Source organism: Zingiber officinale, chromosome 1B (assembly GCF_018446385.1).
Source record: "Zingiber officinale cultivar Zhangliang chromosome 1B, Zo_v1.1, whole genome shotgun sequence".
Lineage (NCBI taxonomy): Eukaryota > Viridiplantae > Streptophyta > Magnoliopsida > Zingiberales > Zingiberaceae > Zingiber > Zingiber officinale.
In genome coordinates, this window is record NC_055986.1 from 163,286,012 (window position 1) to 163,308,933 (window position 22,922).

The 22,922-nt window shown below is 41.7% G+C and overlaps 2 protein-coding genes and 1 pseudogene across 2 annotated transcripts; 1 reads left to right on the forward strand and 2 right to left on the reverse strand.

Annotated features, from left to right (window-relative positions):
* Positions 1-180: 180 nt before the first annotated feature.
* LOC122044192 lies at positions 181-2,586 on the reverse strand. Its single transcript, XM_042604725.1, has 3 exons — positions 613-2,586; positions 465-530; positions 181-360 (listed from the first exon to the last, which is right to left on the reverse strand). The coding sequence occupies exons 1-3, from the start codon at positions 2,584-2,586 to the stop codon at positions 181-183; spliced, it is 2,220 nt and encodes a 739-aa protein (XP_042460659.1).
* A 614-nt stretch (positions 2,587-3,200) lies between these two features.
* Positions 3,201-4,717, forward strand: LOC121988318 (annotated as a pseudogene).
* A 13,267-nt stretch (positions 4,718-17,984) lies between these two features.
* On the reverse strand, positions 17,985-19,769 carry LOC122044202 (zinc finger MYM-type protein 1-like). Its single transcript, XM_042604734.1, has one exon. The coding sequence runs from the start codon at positions 19,767-19,769 to the stop codon at positions 17,985-17,987; it is 1,785 nt and encodes a 594-aa protein (XP_042460668.1).
* Between the last annotated feature and the right edge of the window lie 3,153 nt (positions 19,770-22,922).

Here is a 22,922-nt window from a genome sequence, read left to right on the forward strand (position 1 = left end):
TGAAGTATCGAATTTTAATCCTCCCACAAAACACATCAAGCTTAGTTCTCACACTTGTTTTTCCAAGTAGGCACAATTCCACTGAAACCTCCAAAAAATCTAACATAAACTAATATGAAAATTGAAACTGGATACATAACAAAATCACATCTTCTTGATGGAATATCACTTCCAACAAAATCACTTCTTCTTAAAAGATTCCTGAGAAGAATTAGACTTGACCATGGGATTTGCTGGCAAAGACGATGACTGTTCAACTCTACCTCGAACACCAGCAGAAGCTTGCAATCGTGAGACTGTTGTAAAGCTGACACCGTCTTTAAAAAAAGCAGGTGTATGAATATTCAATGATTGGTTAACCTATAACAATATAAACAAAACAATTATATTACATCAACCATATCATTTGAGAATACATTGGACTAGTATAAGTAATATTAAATTAAAATTTTTTAAAAACTTACATTTATCAAAGATATTGAACCTGAATTCCCTTCAATATTAACTCCAACTTGCCGTGCTCTTTTCACCTACATATAAGTACACAGAACCAAAGATTTCTTAAAGAAGGCAAAATAAAAATACAATAAAATAAGTTTTCATTTTTGGTACCTGTAGTTTTTCTTTTCTAGTTGGATCCAAATTATTATTTGGTAAAATAGCACTTTGTTGTGTCATGGGCTCTTGTTGTACAGCTTCTTGGTGTTGGACATTTTCAGTCCGGTTACAAGTCCTTTTGTTGTGTCCTGATCCACCGCATAATTTGCATTTTGTAAATTTTTTTACACCTCTCAACTTATTTTCAGAAGGGGGTGGTTCATCTGGTTCCCTTCTTCGCAATTTTGCAGGTCTTCCAACTTTTTCTTTGTATACTGGGGGTAGTGGGGGCGTCAAATCACATTGAGGCCACAAGTCTGGTCCATTGATAGGCATTATTCGTGCTGCATAACATCTTTTATATGTCTCTACCAAGTAATAAGGATGGACATATGCCTCTGGATCATCTTTTTTGCACCAAATGGCGCATACAACGTGCTTGCAAGGAATGCCTGTCAAATCATATTTCCTACAACTACAAGACCTGCTCAACAGATCAACCGAATGTTGATCACGTCTATCATCTGACCTTGTTATCTGGTAGTGCATTTCATCTGATTTCATGGGGGAATACCTAATAGCCTCCACATAGATCTTTTCTAGCACATCTCTGATCTTTGAACAAATTCGACCTTTCCATTTCTCAGCCCTCTCTCTATTTTTTTGAAATCTGCCCATCAAAAGATTTCGTATTATCTCAAACATCTCAATTATTGGCTTCTCCCTAGCATCTAATATAAAGCTGTTAAAACTTTCGCACATGTTGTTCAACAAGATGTCTGATTTAGAAGTGGTGCTGAAATATGCCTTACACCACTGGCTTTCAGGTTTGTTCACCAACCATCCATATGCTTTTGCATCAATGTCTTTTAACTCAGCCATGTGCACTTGAAACTCTTCAATTCTTGTTGCCTTTGCTGCAGCCCAAAAGGCGATCTTAATCGCTACACTCTTGAATCCATCACGTTTCATATTGCTCTCTAAATGTCTCACACAAAATCTATGTTCAACATCAGGAAACAATGATTCAAGTGCAGGAATCAAACCTTTTTGCTTATCTGACATAAATGCCCAGGTATGTGGATCATTGCTAATACCAATGTCTTCATCTAAGAGGCGAAGAAACCATGTCCAACTATCTTTTGTTTCACGCTCAACCATTGCGTAACATATTGGAAATATATTATTATTTGGATCTAGCCCCACGGCCGATAACAATTGCCCACCATGTTCTACCTTTAAGAAGCATCCATCAACACCAATGATACGCCGACAAGCATTCTTAAATCCTTGCTTACACGCTGAAAAACAAACATATAATCTCTGAAACCTTGGACCTTCATCATCCTCCGTCAACTTCAAAACTATAGTAGCCCCAACGTCAGATCTTTTCAATTCAACACAATACTTCCTTATTTGCTGAAATTGCTCCTCGACAGAACCTTGCACCAATTTCAGCGCCTTTCTCTTAGCCATGTAGGCAGTCTTCCTCGAAAAATCTGATTGCAGGATGGTAGAAATCTCTTCCCTAAACTCCAAGTGTCCCAATTTAGGATTTGTGCTGAATTTTTTAGCAAAAGTTTTTCCCAACCATGTTGAGTTGACACACTTGTTTTTAAAATCCCGAACACAATGACTGTGACATCCATCAAAATTTCTTACTTGCCAACAGTTATCATTAGTCATCTTCGCAACATGGATCATCCAACAGCAATTATCATCATTGCACTTAGCCCAAAGCCGAATATTATCATTTTTTACAAACTTCACAGGTCTTCCTTGTCTAATGCAATGACTTTCAATTGTGAATTTTGCTTCTTTTTTTGAGTTAAAAACTAAACCAAGCTTCAACTCTAGGTTTTCAAAATCCTTCTTTGGATCAAACAATGGATAATTTTTAACTTCATCCTCATCAAAATCATGAAGACTGTTTAAACCATCACTGTCTGCACAAATATCCGCTTCACTTTCATCCTCACGGACAACCATTTTTCCTTTCATAGAGTCTATATCATTGCTAGCATAAAAATAAATAAATAACTCATTTGCTGGATTGAGATATTGAAGAATGAGATATTGAAAAGTCATTCATAAAAAAATAAATAAATAAACAAACAAAAAAACTAACATAAACATAAAAGTCACTCATTTGCTGCTTTCAGTTTTTCCAATTCTCATTCTCGTGAAATTTTCAAGTTTCTCATGAATATAAATCCTAAAGATTGAAAAATCAAATTGAAAACAAACGAGTAGAGAATAAAAGTCTTACCTTGGGCTTGTGGAGGAGTGTGGAGGAGGATTGCTAGATTGAGGTGATGAATTGAAGGGAGGCGTGAGCAGATCTTGGATGGTAAGAGGCAGCGCCGAAGATGACGATTTGAGGAGGAGGATCAATTTCTCTAAAGAGGCATTAGGGTTTTTAGTCTGGGCTTTAACTATTAGTTGACGGAAAGATCAAATGGGTAAAAAATAAAAAAGAAATGGGACTAAATCAGGTCACAAATAAGATCAGGGACTGAACCGGGAAATAACCAAATGATTTGGGATTAAACCGGGAATTTTCCCACTTTTATGTGTCTGCCCCTTAAATTTTTTTCCTTATTCATCTCATTTTTCTTCGATGTATTCCTTTCTTTTAGCTCATTCTTTCCAAACATCCCAAATAATGCGCAAGTCTTCCACGAGGAGAAAGCTCCAGCGGACCACGAGAAGAAGAGATCGATCGAACGAGGGATGGCATCGAAGAGCAAGATTCTAGTGATCGGCGCCACTGGATACATCGGCAAGCACATCGTTCTCGCCAGCGCCCGCGAAGGCCACCCCACCTTCGCCCTCGTCCGTGCCGCCGCTGGCGCCGACCGGCCCCCTGCCAAGGCCAAGCTCCTCCAGGACTTCCAGGCCGCCGGCGTCACTCTTCTCCACGTATCATTTTCATTGCTCTGCAATTTTACACAATTTTAGTTTAAAAAAACTTCAATTTGTTGTTGCCCTAACTTTCAATTTCTCTCCTTTGAATCCTTCTTTTTTTGTGAAATTAAAAGGGGGATCTGTACGACCACGCGAGCCTGGTGAGCGCCATCAAGCAAGTCGACGTCGTTATCTCCACCGTCGGCTTTTTGCAATTGAAGGATCAAACCAAGATCATCGACGCCATCAAAGATTCCGGCGCCAACATCAAAGTATGTGATCTTCCTCCCACAAATTCCAATCTAGCCGCCCAACTAATGCACTATCTCGAAACCAATTGTTGAATTTGCAGAGGTTTTTACCTTCCGAGTTCGGCAACGACGCCGATCGAGTGAACGCCCTAGAGCCGTCCAAGTCAACTTTCGATATCAAGGTACAGATCCGCAGGGCCATAGAGGCTTCAGGGATCCCTTACACTTACGTCTCCAGCAATTGCTTCTCTGGGTACTTCCTCGCAACCCTCGGTCAGGCTGGAGTTACCGGTCTTCCTACCGACAAAGTCGTCATTTTGGGTGATGGGAACGTCAAAGGTAACTCGTCAATCTAATTCAAATGTAAAATCATTATTATTTCAGTATTTAATTGTGATTTTCTATTTTATTTTTTCCCCCAATTCAACAGCTGTGTTTGTCGACGAAGATGACATCGGAGCATACACTGTGAAAGCAGTGGACGATCCCAGAACCTTGAACAAAGTTCTGTATCTGAGATCGCCGGGCAACGTCCTATCTCACAACGAGCTCGTTTCTCTTTGGGAAAAGAAAGTCGGCAAGACCTTCGAGCGGGTCTATGTTCCTGAAGAAGAAGTTCTCAAGAAGATCCAAGGTTCTACTTTGTTTTTTCTTTCTCTCTCTCTTCTTTTTGCCTTGTAATTTAATTGAATATTGTTCAATTGTTATTATTCCTTTTGTCATTCAGAATCTCCTGTCCCACTGAACAAGTTTTATGCAAACTGCTCACTCGATCTACATCAACGGAGATCAAACCAACTTCGAGATCGAGCCATCATTCGGCGTGGAGGCTTCGGAACTCTACCCCGACGTCAAATATACTTGTGTGGATGAATACCTGAATCGTTTTCTGTAAGAGCATGTAGAACATTGTCACTTTTCAGTACTTGTGGCTGCCAATAAATCATATGTTTGTAGTAAAAGATAATTAGTTCGTGCCAGTGTCTCTCATAATCCGTATAATTTGAATTATACGAAGAAAGATAAATGTTAATTTATAATTAACTGTCAACTTTTATGCTTTGTTTACTCAGGAGGAAGGAAATAAAAATTATGAAAAAATTTTCATCATGAAAAACTCTCTGTTTATGTCATAAACAAAAAGGATTATGTTCCTTTCTTTTATTTACTTCGGGAAAAGAAGAGAAATCCTTTTCTTTTATTTTGTTTACCAAATGGATTGACAGACTTATAAATCCTTTCATGGCTAATTTTTTCATAATTTTTGCTTCCACCCAAATCAGGCGGAAAGCAATTCCCTTCTGCCATAATGTGCATATCTATTTCTTACTATCACTACTGATAATACAAGATGGTAATAGGCGGCTACACTCGATGTCCTTATCCTACCGACGACCCTGTAAGGGCGTTGCATGCGGTTAGGGAGGAGATGGGCTAGTGAGCATGAGCCACCTCGGAGGTTGCTCTAGGGGTCAGCGACCCACAGAAGGCGAGCGACCTAGGAGATCACTTCCGGGCTTGGCGGCCCCCAAGGGCGAGTGACCTTGGAGGTTGCTCGCGAGATGGAGGCCCCCCGAGGGCGAGTGACCTCAGAGGTCGCTCACGGGGCTAGTGGTCCTCTTGAGGGCGAGCGGGAGTGAGCGACCGCAAGTCCAGTGGCCTTGCGAAGGCACGGGGATGGCGACCTTGTACGGGCGAGCGCGAGCGTGGGCGAGCGAGGGCGAGGGTGAGCACGAGCAAGGGCAAGGGCAAGGGCGAGCGCGAGCGAGGGTGAGGGCGAGCGGGCAAGCAAGGTCAGCACTCTATGAGGATGAGTGCAAGCGAGGAGCGAGCATGAGCGAGGGCGAACGAGCGAGGCCAGAGGCCCTGTGAGGACGTGCGTGCTAGGTTGGTGGCCCTGTGAGGGTAAGGGCGAGTGTGATCATGCAAGGCTGGCGGCCTTGCGAGGTCGAGCATGGGCGAGGACAAGGGTGAGCGTGAGGAAACTCGTGATTCTCTGTTTTTTTTCCCATATCTTTCCCTTCTTTCCCTTCTTCCAAAGGTAGATCCGCTACCTTAGCGGCTCCCCTAGTGCCGGCCCCACGGATATGGAGGGAGGTTCGTGCAGGTACTTAATGTGGAAGAAGAGGAAGAGAGAAAGAGATCGGGCGGAGCAACGAGATAAAAACACACAAAAGGAGTAAATAGGAGAAAGGAGAAGAATAAGAGTTATCGTGGTTCAACAGCGTGCCTACTCCATAAAAACGACCAAAGTTTTATTCAAATTCTCTCTACATAAGAGAATTCAAATTCTCTCTACATAAGAGAATACATTCAATGATCCTTGTGATTATATAATAGGTTTACAATGATCCCTATAAATAGTGCATAAACCCCAGACTCGGTAAAATCATAACCGAATTTTATTACGAAAAATCTTAATAGATTTTTCTTCCATGACATCCATCGCATTAACCTTCATCCAAATATGAGTCACTCGTCAACAATCTCCACCTTGGCGAATATTCACCCCTTCTAAGAACACGAGTATTTTAGCAAAACTCCACTTAAATCTCTGGGTCTGGGCTTCCTTCCTCTAACATCTAGAGATATGGATCAAGTTCAAGCAATGCTTGAAATTCTCTGAGGTCACTAGCTATGTCAGCATGTCTGCAGTATTGTTTGTAGTGTGAAAATTCTCAAGTTGAATTTCCCCGGAAGCATTCAACTCTCTGATCTTGTGAAACCTCACATCAATATGCTTGGTTTTTGTATGATACAACTGATTTTTTGCCAAATAGATAGCACTCTGGCTGTCACATAATAACTTGACTCCACCTTTCTTAACTCTCAGTTCTCTGACCAACCCTGTAAGCCATAAAGTTTCCTTCACTGTTTTAGCTGCTGCCATGTACTCCGACTCCGTAGTAGACAATGCAACAATAGATTGTATCAAAGATTTCCAATAGATAGGTCCTCCTATCACAGTGAACACGTATCATATAGTAGACCTCCTGTCATCTAAATCTCTTGCATAATCTGCATCTACGTCCCCAACAATTGAAGGATCTTCTGATTGTCTACTGAATATTATGTCATAATCAGCTGTATTTCTCAAATATATGAAAATTCACTTCACTGCATTCCAATGTGGTTGACTAGGATTTGAGAGAAACTTGCTCACCATACTAACTGCTTACACCAAATCTGGTCTCATGCAAACCATAGCATACATCAGACAACCAACTGCATTGGCATAAGGAACCTTTGACATCTCTTGGATCTTGTCATCTGTCTTTGGACATTGTGTATTGGATAACTTAAAGTGATGCGCCAGGGGTGTGCCCACCTACTTTGCATTATTCATGTTGAACCTATCCAACACCTTCTTCACATAGCTACATTGAGACAACCATAATCTCCCTACAACCCTATCCCTATGAATCTCCATCCCAAGAACCTTCTTGCCTCTTCTAAATCTTTCATGTCAAATTCCTTACTCAGTAGCCTCTTTAATTTATCGACCTATTTCATCTTCTTTGCAACAATGAGCATGTCATCTACATATAGTAGTAAGAAAACCAGTGATTCATCTTTAAGACTCTTCACATATATGCAGCAATCATACTCACATCTCTTATATCCATTTTGAATCATGTATGAATCAAAATATTTGTATCATTGCCTAGAAGATTATTTTAATCCAAAGAGTGATTTCTTCAACTTCCAAACCAACCGCTCTTGTCTGGGCTGACTAACTCCCTTGAGTTGTGACATAAAAATCTGCTCCTCTAAATTTCCATAAAGAAATGTCGTCTTTACATCATTTTGCTCCAGCTGCAAATCGTGATGTGCCACTAAAGCCAACACCGCTCTAATTGAAGTATGTCTTACTACTAGAGAGAAAATTTCCTCATAGTCAATCCCCCTTTCTCTGTAAATACCCTTTTGCTACCAACTGAGCCTTGAACTTCACTTCTCCCTCTGACATTGCTTCTTTCTTCTTGAATATCCACTTGCACCCTATAGCTTTCTTTCCTTCAGGAAGTTCCACTAGATCCCACGTTTGGTTCTTATGCAACGACTTCATCTCCTCTACCATAGCACCCGTCCACTTGTCCTTTTCAAAGTTGTGTATCGTCTCCTGAAAAGATGTAGGGTCTCCGCTACTTGTAATAAGTGCATAAGATATCAAGTCTTTGAGTCCGTATCTGATGTTTTACGACTCGTCTTGTTCTACCATCAGCTATAGTGCGATACTCCGTGTGCTATGAGATAGAATTATCGGAGTCATGAGTCTCTAGCTCCATTTGCACAATATCTTTCTCCGTGTTGCTCTATGGTATTTTTTGTCTTCTTCTTGAGTATGCTGTAGCATAGCCTTCTCATCAAACATCATATCTCTACTAATCACCTCCTTGTTTGCCTTAGGATTCCAAAACTTAAAGCCTTAAACTCTTTTTTGATACCCTAGAAAAATGCACCGCTTTAACTTCACATCCAACTTTGATCTTTCCTCACTAGATATGTGCATATATGCTGGAGATCTACAAACTCGAAGATGAGAGTAATCTACTTGATTCCCTGTCCATGCTTCCTCTGATACTTTGCCATCTAGTGAGGAATTCTTTGTTGAGGTGTAATAAGTGCATGAGAGTAAACTCCTTGGTGATCTATTAATGAGATAACATACCATGTTAACTACTTCCACCCAGAAATTCTTTGCTATCCTTGCATTCAGCTTGAGATATCTTGCCTTCTCAATGATTGTTCTGTTCAACCTTTCGACCATCCCATTCTGCTGAGGTGTCTTACAAATCGAGAAATGTCTCATTATCCCATGATGCTCATAAATTTCCTGAAACTTTGAATATGTGTACTCAGTTTCATTGTCTGACTTAAGACATTTGATATTCCTTCTAGTCTTGTTCTCCACTTCAATTTTCTACAATTTAAACTTTGTAAAAGTTTCCGACTTGTGACATATAAAGTATATCTAGACCTTTCGTGAGTAATCATCAGTAAAACTTACAAACTACAAGTGCCCTCCACGTGATGCTACACTGGCTGGTTCCTAGAGATATGTACGTAGTCTAGAATCCCTTCTATCTTGTTTGTTGCCATCTTGAATTACACTTTGCTCTATTTCCCAAGAATACAGAATTTTCAGAATTCAAATTTGTACATCTTGACACCCTTCAACAAATCTCTCTTGTGAAGTTCTAGCATCCCACGTTCACCCATATGCCCTAGCCGCATATGCCACAAGATAGTACTATCTAATTCAGACTCCACTGAGATGACTCCACCTATAATTGTAGTCTCTATCAACTTATAGATGTTCCCTGCTAACTTTTGTCCTTTCATTACCATTATAGCTCTCTTGCTAACTTTTATCACTCCGCTCACTGATTTGTAACTACAACTAATATCATCTAGTGTGCCTAGTGAGATCAAGTTCTTCCTTAGCTCTGATATATATCTGACATACATAGGGTTTTGATCACACTATCAAACATCTTGATTCTGACATTCCTTATGCCGATAATTTTACATGACGTAACGTTTCCCATCAACACTGAACTAGAATTCACTGCCCTACAGGTGTTAAACCAATCCTTGTTAGGAGTCATGTGATATGAACAAGCAGAGTCTAAAATCCATGCATCTGTCAGCTGCTCCGAACTTGACATAACTGATAGCATATCTCAATCACTGCTCTCTGAATTTTCCTCTTCAGCTATATTTGTAAACTTTATCGAACTAACTTTGTTCTCTGCAACATGTTTCTTTATCTCTGGGCAATCTCTCTTAATATGACCTTTGCCTCCACATTTGTAGCACGTGATCACCTTCTTTCTTCTTGACTTAGAACGAGTCTTGTTGTTGTTACCCGATCCATGTCGAGATTTGCTCCTACCATGCTCTTGGTTGCCATTTACCACAAGTCCTTTTCTCTGAGAAACTTCATCGTTTATTTTTTTTTCTTTGGCAAAAACCTAGCAATACACCTATAATCTCCTCCAATTTAAGAATTTCCTTACCCCACATCAAAGTAGTGACTAAATTCTCATACGTAAGAGATGAAGGTAGAGAATTCAACAACATCAGTGTCATGTCTTCATCTTCGATCTTCACATTAACCCACTTCAGATCACTCATAATCTGGTTGAATACATTGATGTGCTAGCTCAGATTGGTTCCTTCTATCATCTTCAGCTTGAATAATTTTTGCTTGAGATACGGTTTATTTATCAATGACTTTGACATGTGCCGACTTTCCAGCTTTCGCCAAACTACCACCGGTGACTTCATCCATGACATGGTATATCACATCATCCGTATGACAAAGCCTAATTGTTGCTACTGCCTTCGCTTGAAGTTCTTCCTAATATGATCTCTCCATGCTTTCTGATTTCCTTTCCCCTAACGCCTTCACCATGCCTTGTTACACCAACATGTCCTTAACCCTTCTTTGCCATAATTCGAAGTTTTTGGTTTCGTCAAACTTCTCAACCTCTAATGCCGAAAAAGAGGAAGAGGGAAAGAGATTGCGCAAAGCAACAAGATAAAGACACACAAAAGGAGCAAGCACAAGGAAGGAGAAGAAGAAGAGAAAGAAGAAGAGTTATCATGGTTTGATAACATGTCTACTCTACAAAAACAGCCAAAGTTTTATTAGAATTCTTTCTACACATGAGAATGACATTTAATGATTCTTGTGATTGTATAATAGGTTTACAATAATCCCTATAAATAGTGCATAAACCCCAGACCCGGTAAAATCGTAACAGAATTTTGTTATGAAAAATTACAACAAAATTCTGTTAAGAAAAATTATAACAGAATTCTATTATATAAAAATCGTAACAGAATTTTATTGTGAAAAATCTTAACAGATGTTTTTTTCCATGACATCCATCACATTGACCTTCAATCTAATATGAGTCACCCGTTAATAGAATGAAAGCAGTCGAGTATCCTATCAATTTGTCGTGACCACCAGTGCTTGGTGGAAATCACGGTTAACCATTGTATCCGGGGAAACAGACGACCTGAGAATACCTCAAAACACAACCGGAAGTGGAGCAAATCTGTTTCAAGGAAATTGCGTCCATCATAGGCATCGATCCGCTCTGCCTGCTCACCTGCTTTGGCAGCTCGACCGCTCGACCCGCTTAGCTACTCTGCCACTTGGCCACTCTACTTCTCTATCCGCTCGACCGCTCTACCACTCGACTACTCAACCTCTCTACCCACTAGGCCGTTCTACAGTATACACTCAATACTTAACAAAAATTGCACTTAATACTTAACAAAAAATCAACCCCGTTAATAATATGAGATTGACATTCAAATTGATTTTAACGTTAATATATACTATCTTTTTTAAAAGCATGTTACATGCTATTATACATTAACATCTACTCATTTATCTTTATTTTTTTATATTAAAATTTTTTTAATATAAAATCTGTTAGTTACACATATTGAACGTTTATTGTAACACTAGTTGAATGTTATAAAATGATTTTACCTCATCCATTAGATCATCAACGACATCAATAAGAGTGGAGACACACACAAAAAACAAACACAAAACTTTGAGGTATTTTATCCGAACATGTAATAACTTTTGAATAATTAAAAAATATAAATAATAACAAAAGCCCCCTTTGAACAATTTTGTCAAAAAAAAAAAAAAAAAAAAAGCAAATTTGGAAAGTGCATTCTAGGCCTTTGTTTTTGCATAAGTGCACCATTTGGTCAACAAACGGCTCGATGCTTTGCCGGCGCCGTAATTAACCGGCTACGAATGGGGACACGTTCAGTCACCGGCTTTGATTTCGTCCAGGTCCATTCAACAACTCCGTTCCATCTTCAATCACCGGCCCCACACAATGATTATTAAAGATAAATTTCCGTTTACTAGGGAATTTTATTTATTTTCACAATTACCCCTTATAATTCATTATTATCATTTCACCTGATAATTTTTGTTAATTTCCATCTTCCTTATCAGAAAATGTTAACAGTGATATTTGATTCTGTCCGAGAATTGAGATAATAGATGTTAGGAGACGTGTCACTCTTGTTGACCGTTGGTGGACTCCGAGCTAAAGGATCCTGCAATCACAACAGCGTCAGTGCCGAGCCAGGGAGGGGTTCCCGGCGATGGTCCTCCGACGTTCAAGTCAGTCTCCGGTGATGTGTAGGCAAGGAAGTGGAGAAGCAGAGTAACAGTGTAGCTATAGTGAAGATTATGCATACTTCCGTTGAAGCTTGCGGCCTTTTATATAGGGGTCTGAAGATACGCGTGCATACCCCTCGAGGCGTGTGTGCACGCCCCTCGAGGCGCGCGTGCTTCCCAAAGCTTACCTTAAAAAGACATGTCAGGAAAGCGTCTTTGACACCATACCTCAATGACCTGAGCATATCTTTGATATGACAGTGGAAGCTTCTGTCGTACGATCTTCTGTCTGACCATGCCGCCAACCATGTCGTCTATCAGTGGCACGGGTTCCCACAAGGATATTGGCTGATCCTCCTTTTGTCTGTTAGTGGGCCGAGCAGGCTGACCGCTCGGCCAACCCTCAACCGTCCTGGTGGTCTGGCCCTTGGGCCGAGCGGAGTGGTCGCTCGGCCGACATTCCACTGTCCGAGCTCCGTTATTGTGCCGAGCTATATCTGAGTGTGCCTGCTTAGCTGTGATCCCGTTTCGTCGGTTCTAAGGTTCGATTTAAGTCCGAGCGAGTTGGCCGTCCGACGTATGTCTCGTTGGCACACGATTTTTTGAGCGTCGGAAGCTCGGTATGCGACCGAGCTGTGATAATCTCGGGTTGATATCGGCTTGGCTATCCTTCACCTCGGTCGGGCAAGCGGGTTGTCCGACCGGCCAGCGATACGGGGGCGTTGACCACCTAGACTTTGACTTCCACCGTGGCAACGTCTCTCTGAGTAAGCCCTTATCACCGGATCACATGCCTCCCCCTCAAGTCTAGTCGAAGAAGGGTGCAAGTCCGACTGATTGGACAAAAAGAAGCATAGAGATCGGCTGACCGATCAACCATCATACTGGTAGGACTCCGATCAGTTCGCCAAAGAGTGTCGGCCGACCCTGAGGCCAATCCTTGTAGCCGATCGATGCTCCGAGTATTTGCACTTGGGATTTCTTCGTCAGTGTCTTCGGACGTGTGCGGTCAATGTCGACATCACCTGAATCTTCTCGGAATTCATGCAAATTGCTCCCGTTAAGGCGGAACACGCGCCCATTAAATGCGAACCAGTGGGGGAATGCCACGGGTCACTGCCGCAGTCGCCGCACGCCCGAAGCGACAAGTTCTGACGCGACGTCTGGCGGTTTGAATTCGACAGCTATGGCTGTAAACAAGCCGAGCCGAGCCGAGCTTTGGGGTGTTCAAGCTTGTTTGATAAGATAACCGAGCCGAGCCGAGCCGAGCCGAGCTTAAAATGAACCAAGCTTTTGAAATGAGTGTTCAAGCTTGGCTTGGTTTATTTTTTATGAGCTTGAGCTTTTTTGAAGCTTGGCTTGAGCTTGGTTCGTTTAGATGTTATCAAGCTCTCAATTCAAGCTTGGCTTAAGCTTGGTTCGAGCTTGGCTTGAGCTTGGTTTGAGCTTGGTTCGTTTAGATGTTATCAAGTTCTCAATTCAAGCTTGTTTGATTGTTTGAAACTTTTAATTGTTTGATTGGTTATTAAGATTGATAATTTAAATTTATTTATTTATTTTATTGTTTATTTAACATATTGAAAAATAATTTATTAATAAATATTGTTCGTCAACATTGTTCACGAACGTTGTTCACGAACGTTAACGAGCAGAACACATATGTGTTCAAGCTTGTTTGTTTAGCTTAACGAGCTGTTCAAGCTTGTTTGTTTAATTAATTTAATGTATATTGAACGAACATAAACAAGCTCTTACCAAGCCAAACACCAAACTTGTTCACGAACGTTTGGTTCATTTACAACCCTATCGACGGCTGGATCTGCGTCTTGGGTATTACGTCGTAGATCCAACGGTTCTGTTTGGCCGAGCCGCAGGCTTATAACCCCGCAGAACCCCTTCTCCCTTACCTTTACATTCTGCTCTTTCTGCTCCAGCGATTCCCCGTCTTCTTCTGCAGCAGCCTTCTCTATTCTTTCTGTAAGCTCTCTTCGATCTTTTACGATTCTTTTGGATCTTTGCCTTTCCTGTGCTCGTTGTGCTTTCTGTCCATCTTTGTTCCTGTCGAAGCCCTATCTTCTTGTTTATCCGGTCATGGCTAGCTCTTCTTAGCCATCTGACCCCGCTCTTGGTCTCTGGTACATTACCATGGAGACCAGATTTGATGCAGGTGACGCTAAGAGCCTTAGGAATGTCTTCGGCATCCCCTTTGATCATGATATAATCTTGGTCTCCTCGTCCGATCGGCCAAATAACCTGCCGACCGGCACTATCTGTCTTTTCCGAGACCAATTTGTGGTCGGTCTTCGATTCCTGATCCACCCCTTCATCATCGAAGTTTGTAACTATTTTCGTGTTCTCCTTCCGCAACTCGTACAAAACTCTTTCCGTTTGCTGTGCGGCATCGTAGTTTTGTTTCGGCTGCAAGACATTCCCTTGACCCCGCGCACCTTCTATTATTTTTACTACCCCAAGCAGTCCGAGCTGAGGACTTTCCTCTTCCAGTCGCGGGTTGGGCTGACCTTTTTTGACAAGATGCCTACTTCCAACAAGCATTGGAAAGAGTATTTTTTTTTCTTTTTGCCTCTTCCCGAGCGGCCCTGTTTTCGAACTCGCTGGCAGGTCGGCTTGCCCCCTCAGCCCGATCTGAAGAAGTACAAGAGACAGCCGGACTATCTTCATGTAGTGACCAAGCTGGCCGGCCAGAAATATAACATCCATAAGCTTCTGCTGGAAGGTGTCATGTACATCTTCGGCCTGAGTCCGATCCGATCCCAACTCTCGCGCGGCTTAGGTAAGAAACTTCTTGGGCTCTTTCCTTTAAGTCTAACTGATTTTCTTTTTTCCATTTGCAGCTCGAACCATGATGCGAGCGCGGGTGGTCGGCTACAGCAAGCTGAAAGATGCTGAGATCGAGGTGGTCGCTGCAAAGGAGTTGGCGAGTCATGGCTTAGCGTCGGTCGGCTCCCAAGAGGACACACCCGCTGGGAGCGGGAAGATGCCCACTGTGGGCGAAGGTACCGTCGGCCAGTCGGCCAGCGTTGAAGTGGCTGATGACCTACTCCCAACATCTGAGGCACAGCCCGTCGCTTGGACCGGAGGCTCCGATTCTTCTGGTGAGGCCGTGCCACTTACTAGGCACAAGAGGCGTCGCACGGACAATCCACCCCGCTCCGCCACCTCGGCTGTGGGGGTCGTCGAGCGGGTCGGTACCTCTTCTCTCGTGACCCTCCCTACAACAGCGGAGGTTACTTCATTCAACCGGACCCCGTCTATGGTCGAGCTATCACCAAAGGCCCTTGTTGCCCAGCCGATCGCATCTCTACCGCTGACCCAACGGAGACCATTGCAATCCAGGATCGATCCTGCGTCCACTGCCGCACCTTTCGGTTCGGCGGCCTCCTCCCAGTCGAACCGGAGCGGCCGACGATTTGTAACGGCGGTCCTCAACCTTCCAACAGAGGACTACCTCGAGCAAAGCGCCCGTCCGCGTATCCCCGAGAACAGGATTTTGATCCACGGGCCCCTCGCTAGCATTTGGGAGGACGAGAGGGCTCGAGCAGCGACGATGTCACCAGGAGCACTCGGCAACAGCCACCTGCAGATGTCCACCAGGGTACGTATTTTATTAACAATTTCTAATTTACCTTCGATCGACGCTCGACATTTTCTTATATCTGTAGTACTGGGTGGAGAGTGTGGTCATGTGCCAGCGGCTTGCTCTTGTGAAGGACGAGCTAAAGAAACTCAAGATCTCAAGCGGTGCCTCTTCCTCCCAGGGGCCATCGATAGCCAAATTAAAGGCCGATCTGGAGAAGGCCCAGAAGCTCCTTGAGGCTGAGCAGATGAAGTCCACCGATCAGGAAGTCTGGCTGGGTTAGCTCGAGGCGCAGGCAAAAATTTATGATAAAAAGATCGAGCTAGCCACGACGAGGAAGAAACGAGCCATCGCAGATCTAGAGCTAAAGAACCAAGAGGCTCGACAGCTTTCTCAGAAGCTCAAAGAAGTCGAGGACTTCCTAGTTACTGAGTGGGCATGCCGCTCGATTGAAGAAGCCTCTCTGAACGGGAAGCTCAAGGAGGCTGAGGACGCCGTGGAGGCCTCCCACCCGGCTCTAGAGACCTACCGTGAAGTTGAGCCTGCTAGACTCGAAGCGCTGAAGCAAGCGTACCTCCGCTCAGACCATTACACCGACAAAGTTGTCCAATGGCCTTAGAGCTGGCCATCGACGGGACGCTTTAGCTGCTCAAGATGGACGACCACCTCCCTTCCGAAACGATAGACAACATCATCAATCGTAGCAAATTGAACGACTCAATATCTGATGATGTTTTCGATTATATAGAGTGAGGCCGAGCGTCTATCTTGTAAAAGTTTTTTTGAAGTCTCACTGATCAATGAATTATCTGCCTGCTTGGTGGGCTTTCTCTTTAAAATGTTCCTTTGTTTTCATGTCTAGCCCTGATCCTTCCATTCGACTATAATCATCGTCTATCTTTACGATTTATGCTCTTGGGTTTAAGGTCGCCGCTCGACCGTCGATGAAGACAGGGGTTTAACATCGCCGCTCGACGATTTGACGAAGACTTGGGTTTAAGGTCGACGCTCGACCATCGATGGAGACAGGGGTTTAACGATGCTGCTCGACGATTTGACGAAAACTTGGGTTTAAGGTCGCCGCTCGACCATCGATGGAGACAGGGGTTTAACGTCGCCGCTCGACGATTTGACGAAGACTTGGGTTTAAGGTTGTCACTCGACCGTTGATGGAGACAGGGGTTTAACGTCGCCCCTGGATGATTTGTTATGTCGTTCGATACAGAAATTGGGATTTGAATCCTTTATTTCTGCCCAGTATACAAGGATCACAAGGATATAAAGATACATTGATTATTACATCGGTGCACCTATCATCCGACTCGATAAGGCTGGAGATGGTTCGCGCTCCACGGCCACACTAGTTGGCATCCGTCCTCATCCTCCAAGTAATAGGCGTCCGAACGGAGCTTCTCCACGACCTTGAAGAGTTCCCGCCCACGGGGCTTCTAGCTTGGTGACGTCGCCGACCGACTTTACTTTTTTCCACACCTGATCGCCGACTTGGAACGACCTCGAGATCACCCTCCGATTGTAGTTCTGCTTCATCGTCTAGCGGTAGGCCATTAACCGGATGGTGGCTTTAGCACGCGATTCATCTACAAAATCCAGCTCCAGCAACCTCCACTCAGCGTTATCTTCATCATACTGTTGTAGCTGATTGGACTCAACTCTGACTTCGACGGGCACTACAGCTTCACCACCATACACCAGGTGGAAAGGAGCCGCTCAGGTTCCCTCCTTGGGCATCGTGCGGATAGCCCATAGCATGCTGGGGAGTTCATCTACCCAATTTACTCCAACGTGGTCGAGCCGAGCGCATAGGATTCTAAGAATTTTACAGTTGGCGAGCTCCGCTTGCCAGTTGCTCTGAAGGTAGGCCACTGAGGTGAAGGCTTGATGAATGTCATATCCTCCGCACCATTCTTTGAGTCTTTGGCCAGCGAACTGCCTTCCATTATCTAAGACGAGTCAGTGCGGGATGCCGAACCGACAGATGATGTGCTGCCAGACGAACTTTATGACCATCTGCTCGGTAATTCTGGCCAGCGGCTCGGCTTCTATCCATTTGGAGAAATAATCCACTACGACGAGCAGGAACTTCCGCTGACCTGTTGCCATGGGGAATGACCTCATAATGTCCATGCCCCACTGGTCGAACGAGCAAGAGACCACGGATGCCTTCATCTCCTCAATCGGCCGGTGTGAGAGACTATGATACTTCTGGCAGGAAAGACAGGTGGCCACTGTCTGGCAGGGACGGATCCAGGAATTCGAGTTAAGGGGGGCTTAAAATTAATGTAATAAATTATATATTATTATAAAAAATAGATGTATAACAAAAAAAAGTCATTACATCATTTTATTCAACAAAGTTGTGCTCTACGAGATTTTGAAACATAAAATTCATCTATAATAGAATCTACATCTATATCCTTAGCTAAATCTCGTTCAATATAAATTGTCAAACAATCTTTAAGAAATTCATATCCTCCATTTTATTGCGAAGTATTGTCTTCACATTCTTCATTGCTGAAAAGGCTCGCTCAGTAGTGGCAGTAGAAACAGGTAACGTCAAAACTAGATGAATCAATCTAGTCAACATAACATAAACCTTTGACCGTCTACTCTCAGTTAATTGCTGACATAAATCAACAAGTGTAGAAGCCTTCAAGTTTTGTATCACATCAAGTTTATAATGTACCAATTCATACTTCAAAGCAATGATATCTTGATTTGTGAAATCTTCAGGATAAAACTTCATTGCAAGCTTGCAAATATCATCAATGTTAATTGATTCAAATGAATTTTTAGGATCTAAAGCGGTACTAAGAGAAAGAAGTTCCACTGATGACTCATTAAATCGAGTATTTAACTCCATCAAGATGAAATCTATTGCTGCATTAAAAACATCAAAGTGGTAATGATGCTCAACTGTAGTTTGCTGATGGGAACGACCAATCTTATATAGACAATCAAGGTCAGGCACATCAATTTCATTTCTCGTACAAAAAATTTTCACTTCATGAAGAAAATCTTCCCACCCGCATTCTCTAAGTTCTTGGAGGATAGTTTTGGTATTAGAGATAAATGTAATAGCAGATAAAATATCTTGAGATTTTCTTTGAAGAATTTGACAAAGAGAATATGTTGTTCTCGTAATTTTATGCATTAAATGCAAAATGAACACAAATTCAAAGCTTGCCATGTTTCTATAAATCCCCCGAACTTCAGCCTTAGCTCTTCCATTTGGAGAATGATCACTAAGAACTTCAAAAACTTTGCAAGTTGCAGCATACATACCTATCAAGCTTTTTGCTGAGTCATAGTGAGAACTCCAACGAGTAGCTCCCGCTCGCTGTAAATTACCAATCTGATTGGCCCCACTTCCAGAATCACGTTCTCCAATTGCCAACATATGCTCGATTTCAATTCTTTGTGCAGTATGTAACTCAACAATGCGTTTAGTAGAAGAAGTAACAATATTTACTATATTATCCAAATGAGAAAAGAACTCCCAAATAGCACTAACATCCTTGGCTGCAGAAACCAATGTGAGTTGTAATCGATGGGCAAAACAATGGACATAGTATGCATAGGGACAATCTCTGAGAAATAATGCCTGAAGTTCATTCCATGCGCCACGCATATTGCTAGCACCATCATATCCTTGGCCTCTGATTTTCTTAACTTGTAGGTCATGATGAACAAGAACATTTGATATTTCTTTTTTCAGGTTCAATGAGGTAGTATCGCTAATACTTTTGATGGCAAAAAATCTTTCTGTCAAAACCCTATAATTATTCACAAATCTCAAGATAATGGCTATTTGCTCTCGTTTAGATATATCTCGTGCTTCATCAACAAGAATACAAAAATATTTATCACCAACTTCTTCACGAACCATCTTTCGTACTCTATTAGCCATAATATGTAAAATCTCTTTCTGAATTTCTGGAGCGATATATTGAGCATTTTTTGGAGCATTCTCAAGTACAACTTTATCAATTTCTGTACTCATTTTTGCAAAAGCCTTTACTAATTCAAGAAAATTCCCACGATTAGATGAAGATAGAGATTCATCATTACCTCTAAAGGCACACCCTTGAAGTGCTAGCCAGCGAACAGTGACAATTGAGGTCCTCAAACGCAAACGATTTTTTTCTTTTTCCTCTTTAGATTGGGCATGTATGACATTATCAATATGTTGTGAGGGTCTCATCAAATTTTCAGCCTTTCTCTCGCACATAGTATGAGGTGAAGAAGCTGCAGAACCAATATGGGCAAGAAATGCACATGTTTTTCCTTGATTTACCCTTTTCCAATTGTCAAATCTTTCATTGACCAATGCCGAGATATTAGACGAATTAACATCATTCAGGAAAAGAAAACAATAAAAGCAATATGCCTTATTTGTTGAAGGTGAATATTCCAACCAATGAAATTTCTAGAACCATTTTTTTTTGAAATCGACGATTTTGACTTCCAAATTTTGTAGCCGGATACTCCAACATATCTAGTTGATAAGGCCCCATCTTTAGATATGAGCGTCTTATCTCATCTCGTACATTAATATGATATTCACATATCTGTTTTCTTTTTCCTGGATCTCGTTCAATACAACTAGAGGATAACTGATGATCATCGCTAGAAGAGGAAATTGAAGGAATTTGGACACTAAGAATTGGAAGACTTTCACAAGATTGATGTTGCATTATAGGGACAGTGGGAATTGAAGTGCTTTCACTAGTTTGACGATCTCTTTTCTTAAACTACGAGGCTATCATCTTTCCTTTCTTTGCAGCAGATTGATGTTCCATTTTAAAATAGTTCAAGTTATATCCTTAAATAAAAAATGAAATAACAATACAATAAATAAACAAGTAAAAGTAATAATGAATAAACAGTGTTTCATATGGACATTCTAAGAGTGTTATTTATTGAAGAAGAAAATATTCAAGGAATTATAACACTTATAGAAGAAGCCAAATCCTAAGTAATCTGTAGTTCCATTCAGAAAAACTTCCCAAATGAACTCGACCAGTCATATAAGATAATATGCATACGATATGTGTTAGTTAACCAAAGCAAATACAATAAAAGAACATTCTCATAACCTAAGCAAATAAGCAATTATGTTAATTGTTAGTTTATTTGGATGAAACCAATTTGACCAAATCACTATTAGATTGAACTTCAACTTGGACATTAACTATAAATGATATGCTTGTCTTGCATAATCCGTGTGCAGCTCGCATAAGGTGTGTGCAAACTTGTTCTAGTCATATATGGAAACACTGTTTGTTCATTGTTACAGATTTGTGGTTTTATAGGATCTCAAGTAAGTGCAGATTCCAGATTGTGTATCTAGATTTGTGGTTTTATAGGATCTCAAAAAGCCTCTACGTACATAGATCACCTATTGATTGTATATTCAGATTCCAGAAACTACTTTAGTAGATTAGACATTTGTGTCTAAATCAAGATACAACTTATTGCTTATAAAGTGATTCGGTTACAAAGTTGTGACTAAAGTTATACTACGATACAAGATAATGGTAATAAAATACTAGTTGTATTGGAACAAAAATTAAACAGTGTCAGAAGGAAAGATGCTAGATTAACAGGAGCAGAGCAATTGATGCTTCATTCTCCTTAAAGTAGATTTCTTATATATAACTATATAAGCAACAATACTAAGAAAACCAATTGCTCTTCTACAATACAAGAAAAAGCATTTAAATATTTTTTCAACAAATATCTTCTAAATGCTTTAACTTTCAATCTTACTTCAATATGAAATCTCAAAGTTCATAATAACCTTAATCTATAATGAGATAAGAATCATTGATCCGACATGATAAAGCTACTTTGTCAAAGATGCAAATTGCAAGAATCAAGTTCTACACAAAGCCCATTGCTCAATAGACAAAGCAACTTAGACCAAATAAATATGAGTTAAACCCATACCCATTGAGATGTGGTGCTGCAAGATATTAACAAGCACATTTACAAAAGAAATAAAGGGCATCCATTTTAGAATTGTCTCGCAGTAACAATCATAAGCTACTGAACATGAGAATTGGGGCATCAATTTCATTCTCAGAGCTGCATCCATACAAACATTGAGTTATTTCACAAAATCACACAATGTCTAAGCTCAAAAATTTTAAGTTCATCAATAATCAAACAACTAGAAGTGGGAAATCAAAAATCTAAAAGTACAGCAAGTCAGCAACCATTCTGAAATCCAGATAAGCAATTCATTATTCATATGGTAGAAACTAGAAACATCACAAGTTCACAACTTGACATATAATCTAATAGAAGAAATCAAGAATCCAGAAATAATCAAGAAGAAAACCAAATAATAAAAGAAATCAAGAAATCCAGAAATAATCAAGAAGAAAACTAGGGCAAGAATCGATTTAAAAACTAATTACTATAAGAACGAAAACAGAGAAAATACTAACCTTTCTTCTGTCGATGATGGTGGACGCCGATTCTTCCTTCTGAGTTTTGACTTCGCTGTTGCGATGATGCCTTGCCGATTCGCCGATTCCCCGATTCCTTGATTCGCCGATCGCCAACTCGTACGCAGGAAGCCAGAAAGCCAAATGTTATGTACCTATAAAAATAAATTTTGGGCTGGGCAACAAGGCTGGGCTATAGCCCAGTATAGCCCTAAGGAAGATCCGTCCCTGCTGTCTGGGCGACATCCTCCTGGAGGGTTGGCCAGAAGTATCCAGCCAACAGGATCTTCCTTGCTAGTGAGTGTCTGCCCGGGTGCCCTTTGCAGGATCCTTGATGTACCTCATGTAGTATGTAGTCGGCGTCTTCTGACCCGACGCATTTAAGTAGAGGCCTAGAGAAGGCCTTCTTGTAGAGCTGATCCCCGATCAAGGTGAACTGACCAGCCCTTTTCTTTAACAAGCGAGCCTCTTCCCAATCGGACGATGTAGCTCCCGTCTGCAAGAATTCCGTCAATGCCGACCTCCAATCGTTTGGGAAGGTAAGTCCCTCCATCCGATCAATATGAGCCATTAGGGATACTTGTTTGATCGACTGCGCTATGACGATTGACGATAATGAGCTAGCTAATTTGGCTAGCTCGTCGGCTGCCTGGTTCTCCGTCCAGGGGATCTTTTGTATGACGACTTCTTGAAAGTTAGTCTTTAATTTTTTGAAGGCTTCGGCGTAGAGCTTGAGTCGCGTGTTACTTATCTTGAATGTCCCGGTCAGCTGCTGAGCGGCCAATTGAGAGTCCGAGTGGATGAGCACCTTGATGGCTCCAACGTGCCAGGCAGCTTACAGGTCGACTATGAGTGCCTCGTATTCGGCTTCATTATTTGTAGTCCTGTAGTCTAGTCGAATGGACAGCTACATTCGTTCCTCTTGGGGG